General features: G+C 28.6%; 1 protein-coding gene across 2 annotated transcripts in view; it reads right to left on the bottom strand.

Annotated features, from left to right (window-relative positions):
- Positions 1–705: 705 nt before the first annotated feature.
- The window catches only part of LOC123296997 (E3 ubiquitin-protein ligase HECW2), a 179,230-nt gene continuing 171,362 nt past the window's right edge, over positions 706–8,573 (bottom strand). For both annotated transcript variants that reach the window (XM_044878745.1, XM_044878746.1), the window contains exons 10-14: positions 3,896–4,156; positions 3,505–3,771; positions 2,686–2,983; positions 2,371–2,621; positions 706–2,174 (exon numbers count right to left, since the gene is read on the bottom strand). In XM_044878745.1, the coding sequence (XP_044734680.1) occupies positions 1,916–2,174; positions 2,371–2,621; positions 2,686–2,983; positions 3,505–3,771; positions 3,896–4,156 (1,336 nt within the window). In that variant the 3' untranslated portion in view covers positions 706–1,915. The remainder of the gene's footprint in view (positions 2,175–2,370; positions 2,622–2,685; positions 2,984–3,504; positions 3,772–3,895; positions 4,157–8,573) is intronic.

Genomic DNA, 8,573 nt, shown 5'->3' with positions numbered 1-8,573 from the left:
CCCGATTTTATTACTGAATCTTATGTTATTACATAATTAGAATGTCTAGAAAATTTCTCAAAATAGATGGATTTATAAAAAATTATAATGTAGAAATGTTTCCAAATTATCTTTTTAATTTCATCTAAAAAATTATCAAGATGACTTTAATCTTTATGGAGGAAACTACTATAACTCAAAATTGTTTTAATTTTTCAAGTTTAGGATCTAATGGATCTCCCATCCATTATTCTCCCCACTATAAGCGACCATTCGAATTTGAGTAAAATATAAAAAGAATAACATAAGATTCAAGTTAAAAATATAATAACCTTACATAGATTACATTTTTTTTTTACACAAATTATTTGTTTTATTGTTTATTATACTTTTTTGTTTTTAGATAATAAATGATTGTGTTTATTAAACTAGTGACTAGAATCAAAAAATCACTTCGCTTTAACATAAAAAAAATTCATTTAATATTTCTTTATGCATGAGTAAAAAGCGAAATTACTTAGTTTTTAGATTAGTTATTACAATTAATATGTTTTTTTTTAAATTATAAATGTGAAAAATAACATTTTTATACTTTTTAAATTTAAGGAAAATTATAAAAAAATAAATTAATTATGTTTGTTTATTATTATAAAGAATTCTGAACTGTTTTTGAAATATAATTTCAAATTTAATCATTTTAATCAAAAATATATATAACGTCGTGATTTTGTCAAATATTTCAAGTCGAATTTGAAAATGTTTAATATTATTATATAAATGGCTGTATTCAGAGAACTCAAAAACTTCAAGTTTTAATATTTCATAAAACAATTCAGAATTTTTAACGAAAACTATCAATTTAAATAAATATGCGCGTGTACCAATTCAACCAAGGACGGTCCAAGTAATTTTGAGTATTTCACAAATAGTTTTTTTTACTGGCTTTTTATTCAACTGGCAAATAAATATATAATAAATAAAATTTAATGTTTGTCACGAATAATGTTTTAATATATAAACAATTTTTCTCATAAATGTTAAGTTTACCATTTTTATTCTTTTTAAAGTACATACATTTTAGGAGTCTATTCGCACTGTGCGTGAGTTTTATTGGAGACGTTTCCATGGTAACGATAACTATTTTATTGTCCCTACCATGATTACGCACACAACGAATAAAACTGCAAAAAAAAAGTTACATCAAAAGTAGACTCAAAGCGGATGAAAGCTTTGCAAAATATAACTTTTCTTGAATTAATAATATTTGACTACTCGATTTTTTAAATGTTAAATAAAAAACGACCTTTGATCTACATTTTGAGTTGTTGTCGTATTTTACAAAATTTTAAGTATACTTTGATGCCTTACTCGTATGCTTTATGACTCCTAAAACGCCTATTTTTGTACACTTTGAACATTCCTTCGGAACGGTTGTGAGAGAGATTATCTTACGCTTATTTTAAAATGTTTTTTTTAAACTTCAAATGGAACGATCATTTAAAAATTTTTGTATCTTCTAGCGTGAGTTTCTCTCTCATCACAAGGGTAATGATTGTGACACGAAACGACCAGTCTGAAGGGATATATATTTAATTATGGTAAACTATTGAATTAAATTCAAATTATAGAATTCGTAGAATTTGTTTCAAACTTGAAGATAAATTTCATTCACTTCAGTTAAGTTAACGTAAAAAGAATTGATGAAAAGCTTTCGTTTTTTAAATCACAATTTGATTGAATAACAGTTAAAGAAGAATTTTGTTAACGAATTATTCGACAAAATAAAAGTTAATACTTATTTTTTTCTCATTTTAAACTTCATCGTTGCTAAAACACAACAAATACAAACATATCGTTTGTTACACCACACTGTAGCATAACAAGAATATATATCTACCATCTCACTTTATTGTAATGAACATGTGATTGTTGTTGTTCACTCTATACCAAAAGTGTTTGTTTCTTCAACGGCTAGTAGTAATTTTTCGTATAACACTTCAGGCGTAGGATATGGTGGTAAATCTAAACGATTGAAGCATGTATGCGCTCGCGGTAGACTATTTGGTTTACCCCATTTTTCAATACAAAATTTCCGTGGACCAGTTGAACCACGTAATGCAGAAAATCCTTCATATGGTATACTTGAAGTTCCCGTTACAAATTGAAGCAATCGTAATCTTTGTTCATTTGAAAATCTGTAACAAAATTATTGTTTTAATTCGGAGGAAAATACTTTTTTTAGGAAGAAATGAAATGCGATATTTTTACGATCTCCATAATAAAATTCTAGGTTTTTTACTGGTTCCTCTCATAGGGTTGGCCCGAAAATTTTAAGGGTGATAGTCGGCCTGGGCCTAACAATATACGAAAAATATTTATAAAAAAAATTACCTCTCGATTGCTTGCCAAAACCATTGAACAACAGGATGTTGATCATGATAACCACTTCGATATTCTGTATTATTTCGCCAATCACAAAGATCAATTTCAGCTGTACCGGCAATAACAAGTTCTAATTCTCTAGCATCAAATACTGATACTAATCGTGGATCCACAACTTCATAAAAACCTCTAACTAATGACTCAGTTTGTTCAGCTACACCACGTTCAAGTCGCCATCTTACAACTCTTTCTAAATATTCCTATTAAAAAATTTAGAAAAAAACTATGAAATTGAGCCTAAAAAATTTGAAATTTTAAACATACCTTTTTATTCTTTTCTGTTACTGGCATATTTCGGCCACCAGGTTTCAATTCGCGTTCTAAAACCTGACCAAATAATTCTTCAGTAACGGCAAATGTTAAATCTAATTCGCCAGCTGTAGATACATCATGCTCTCGTATCCATTGCAATGATTGATGAAATTCAGAATCTAAACTTTCTAGATCTGATAAGGCTACTGGTAAACGTAATAATGCTTTGTAAAATGGTCGTGTGAAGAATGCGTCTAATAAATATTGATGTACTAATGCAAGACCTAATACTCGGCCACTAAATCTGAACCTGAAAATAAAATTCATTTAATAAATAAGTCTCACAAAACATGCAAGATGTCTCCTAAAACTGTCGCATTATCAGAACAATGTACCTGATAAAATTCTAAAAATCGAAAAAGCAAAAATTCGTATGAATATGATTTTTTTGAGTACACTCAGAAATTTCCACCGGCTCCTATAAAAATCTACAGGCGCGGAGTTTCTTCTGGGTCTGCCTCTTCTTATCGGTTACACTTCCTCGGTTGTATCCGGTTTTCAAAATATATTTTCAACAAAAATTTATTTAAGAAAATACTTTTTTGAAGTGTTCCTTTGTATTTAATTAGTTAATTATTAATAGAAGATAAAACTGGTTACTTTTGAAACCGGTAATTTTAAAAGATGATACTTTTATATTAGAAACTTTCTTTGGGAAAATATTGACTTTGATGGGCATTATTAAATAGAGGAGTATCCGGTAGTATCCTTTATCCTACCCGTTTTTGTTGTCCATTATTTTGGGACACTTAATAACTAAATAAAACTTACCAATCATGATGATTGTCTACAAAAGCTGACATTGGTGAAACTTGTACGGTGTAAGTATCATTAGCTGAATATTCAAACAGACCATAATAAGGATTAAATAATTCTCTAGATAATAAAAAGAAAAATTCTCTTGATGGTCCACCATAATCCAGACCTTCCTCTTGCTCCCATGTAACAACTAATTTTCCCTTTTGTAATTCTTTTTTGCTTGCGGACATTATTCTTCTAAATGCATCTTCTAATAGATGATCTCGTCGAATATGTAATCTAAACAGAAAAATTTTTAAATTACACTAAATTCATTTTTGTATTTAAACATTTTACGATTTTTTAACAAATCTAACCAATTAAATATCCCTACCGATCGAAAAATTCGCTGATGTTTACTTACTTTAATTTTCCCGGTCCTTGGCCATATCCTTTTGATTCTAATTTTCGATAAAAATTTCGTAATTTAGCTTCAAAATCTCGACGGTATGGTGCTGGTGCTCGATGTCGACTTAATCCAGGTGATGCAACTGGTGATGCTTGCGGTGAATTTCGTGGACTTCGTCCACTTGCTAATACTGCTGCACTACCACCACTAGCTGTTGTTGTACTTGTGTTATTCGAGACAGCCGGAATGTACGACATTATCTCCTGTTCAAACAGGCTGCAACGAAAAAAAATCATTCTTGAAGGGACCATATCATTTGTAAAAACAAAAATAAATTAATCTTATTGTTGTCATTAATTAGTTCACTTTAAACACAATACAAATGGAACACTGAATATGAATTATGAAAATAGAACAGTTTTTATCAATTTCAATTACTTTTTCTACGTGGATACGTTGTAAATTCTAATTAGAATAGATTCACACGGTGCAGCCTCTATTAGTAAATTTTAGAATTTTTCATTCCAAGTTCATTATTAATTAATTTCCTAATTATTACGGAAATAGGATGATACATCGAAGCTTTCGTTTATTTACATTATGGTGAAAATTTAATATTAAGAAGAGGATGACAAAATGTGCACAGGTTTTACCATTCTAAGTGATATTATAGCTGTAACATATATCATACAATAATATCACTTAGAATGGTAAAATCTGTGCACATTTTGTGACGCAGAGATTTAAAAAATACTGATAATAACACTCTTTTATTTCTTAGTGCTTTGTCATTGGATAAATTTGTTATTGATTGTTAGGCCTCAGATCGAAATTTGGTAACCATACTTTTCGCTCGTCTTTATAAGCTTAGTACCTAGATGACCGAGCTTTACTCGGTATTTTTTGAGTTAAAAAGACATAAATTTTATCATTAATATAAGAATCATTTAAAATGCCTCCACACAAATACCAATTTGAGTGTCCCGGTAATGAATGTACTTTATTTCGTCGCCAATAGATGTCAGGAAGAGTCCTATTTGGCAGTCAATGTTTCAGTTTTTCTTGAAAACGACATTCTCAAAAACCCTCTACATACTAATTTTCATGAAAATCGTTGGAGCCGTTTCCGAGATTGTTGATTTTTCGAAATTAATTCCTTAAAGAGTTCAAAGTGAGGTTTGAAAGTTTGTATGATTTTTGATCAATTTTGTAGTTAGAAATATAAAAAATGATATATGAGCTCATGGTTTGAAACAAAAGTTTACTGTATCACTTTTTTAAATGAAAATTCATTCTTTAAGGGAGTAAAATAGAGTGTGGAAGTTTATATGAAAAATCATATTATGTCATTTTTTAAGTACTTATAAGTTACCCAGCAAAGCGTGTGAGTAACTGCAACTACAAGCAAATTCGAAACAACCGTGCCAAATTTGTGTGCTCTAAGAGTATGTCTAAAATAATAATTTAACATTGAATTTTAAATATAAGGTAGTAAATATTGTGTGCAACAAGTATAAAAATATGTATATGATGATATATTTCATATATGCCATTATCGCTTACTAACTTTTTATTAACTGATAATAAGTAGATAATAAATTTCTTAGAAGGGGGAGTAGTTAATTACTTAGTATAAACTGTCACCCATTAATATTGTTTCATTACACAGTGATAAATCACATAATTAGAGGGCGATCAATTAACGGCTTATTTTCTTAGTCTTTAATTCTTTTTTTTTACAAGCTTTTATTTAACTTACAATGCATGTATGTATGTTTTCTGAGTAGAATCTTGCAACTCAATTTTGAAGCAGTTATCATTGTCAACTGATTGAGCTAATTTGCACAGAGGCTTAGTTTGGAAGACAATGCAAGTTAAGGTAAGTAGCGTCCTAATTTTTCTATCGCTTTCACCATATTTTATACACATAATTTTTTTAGTCCTAAATAAAAATTTCAATAAAAAATACTTTTTAAGGAAAATGTGAATAAACTTGGTAAAATTGGCAGTACATAGTCGGTGTGGTACTGAAGTCGTGTGAGTGCGACTCCTGTAGTTCACATGACTAACTTTCCAGAGAGGGAAAAAACATTAAAAAATAACCATTATAGATTATTCTTCGAACATGTACCGCAGCTTATGCTGGAACGCTTTATCCACTTTCCAGACACTGTTTATTCAAGGTTTTAAGGTTTGATTCGGATATTAAGGCCTTGAAACCGCGGAAATATGTAAAACTGGAGATTTTCAAAGTCGGCCTCATTACATCAACTTCCTCTGTTAAGTTAGCAAGATTTTATTATACTAAAAAGTAGAAAATAATTTTTTTCTAGGAATAATTCATACATGACTATTTGTAAAAGCTTGAGGTACTCAATATAAAAATTGAGTTGCAACATTACAGTCGAACATACATACATTGAGTTGCTTCGAATCATTGTTGATATTTTTTTTATTGAGCGCCACAAGCTTTTATAAATAGTCATGTAAGAATGAAAAAAAATTATTTTCTACTTTTTAGTACAATAAAAGCTTTTAAGATAATGAAGATAAATTACTATTGCAACCAAATTTCGTATGATTTAAAGAGAGTCAAAGTATACCACCCGGTATTTCAATTTTTATTTATTATATGTTTAATTTTGATTCATTGTTTAACAAACTTTATTTAAAAAGTGTCGTATTTATTTTTACCAGATTACTGACCTACCAGAATTAAAAACGCAATAAATGTTTATTTAATAAAATCTTTTACAGACACGTAAGTATTTTCGAAGAATAAAAGGATTCCTTTGTTAAATTTATCCCAAAAATTTTAAAAACAAATTTCCGTATACTTTTACACATCTATTTACAAAGTGAATAATGAGAATTAAATTAATTAGGTACAATTATGATGAAATAATATTCTTATCAAATTTCATTGAAATAAAATAATCGGAATCTTTAATTCTTTCGAAGATCACATATTGCATTTTATTGGATGTAAAAATATTCGCACTGTGATAAAATTCCATAATTGAAATTCAAAGAAATTCAAAATGTTTTTGAAATAAAATCTCGATCGTATTTAAATAAATAAATGATTAATATAATTTAATTTGAAATTTTGAATAATTAAAGGCAGGATGTTCGATATGAATTTCAAAGAAATCATATTTCTTCTTCCGAAAAAGACGGATTATATCGATTACTATTTATTGATAATTTATTTTGTAAAGTAAAAAGAATATAAATTTTATAGCTATATTAAAATCTATAACAATAAGTTCTCTTGTATTTAATTCTTTAGTTCGAAAAATTTTCTATCAATAGGCTTTTTCATCATGTCATAAGCGCAAGTGCAGAGTTTATTTTTTCGTACTGACAGCAATAAGTAGGACTAAGATAGAAGATATTTGTTATTCATTTTATCACATTGGTTAATCATTTAGTACGAAACAAACGTGAATCGTGATTTTAAAATGAAAAGCCCTATTAGAAGTTGATATGGTATTTAATTAGCCTTTTTCCTCTGAAGATTAAAAAAAAATCCAATAGATGGCAGGATATATATATTTGTACCCTCGTAGTGTTGCCATCTAGCGGATCTTTTTTAACCTTCTGAAAAAGGCTAATTAATGCATTATATTTTTTGAATAAAACTAATAAAAATTTGTAACTAACTACATAAGACAAATTATAAACATTATCATATTATCATTAAATCTGGACATACAATAATTAATAATTCCAGGACTTTTTCTTCTGGGGATTAAAAAAAGATCCGCTAGATGGCAACACTAGGGGGGGGGGGGTACAAATATATCCTGCCATCTAGAGGATCTTTTTTTAATCTTCAGAGGAAAAAGGCTAATTGGTAGGTGAATAAGCCGGAAAAATGTATCGATAGTGGAAAAGTTGAGAAACAGCAGCGATTTTAATGAAATGTGCTTATATGACCCCAAGGAACATTCATCTAACTTAATATAGTCATAGAGGGAGGCATTGGAACCCAGAGGTTGGTATATGTTGACCAAAATTTTTGTGAAATGTTTTTTTTCAATAAAATTGTCATCTAGTAGGAGCTTTTGGTCGCTGAATAGAAATCTCATATTACATTACACGAATACTGTCACGTATTCCGGAAATCGTGCCATTTTCGATTAAAAATTTCACTTCTTTGGCACAAAAATTTTGATTTGATTTAAATCGCAGTACTACTTAGCCAACTCTCCTCTATTTATTAAATGATCCGATGAAATGCATCATTGGCTTGGCATAGTGCCCATGTTCGTTTGGTTTTAAACACAGCATTAAAAATATTTCAATTATTATTCAATTAAAATTCATAATTTCGTTAATTGAAATTTTAAGTAAACAAATAATATATCCCTTATTATATGCAAATATAATGAAAGAATATTTTTTTTTGCAAAATAAACATGTCTAGACCTAATTTAATGAAAAATATAAAAAAATTAAGTGGAAACAAACAAATGACTGAGTGAATTGTTGAAATACCCTGTATAGAAAGTGTTTTCATTATTTTTTTATAAATTATAGAAGAGTTTAAAGAACACTTTTATAATTAGTATGGAGAAAATGAGCAACAAAGTTTTATCCTAATTTGCTCACGGTTAAACTCTACATAGTATAATATAATAAAAAACTGATGAATTGTGAGTTTAGGGTTCAGTAGTTTTTTTTATTT

Source organism: Chrysoperla carnea, chromosome 3, assembly GCF_905475395.1.
Source record: "Chrysoperla carnea chromosome 3, inChrCarn1.1, whole genome shotgun sequence".
In the NCBI taxonomy this organism is placed as follows: Eukaryota; Metazoa; Arthropoda; class Insecta; order Neuroptera; family Chrysopidae; genus Chrysoperla; species Chrysoperla carnea.
This window is presented reverse-complemented; position numbering and strand designations above follow the sequence as displayed.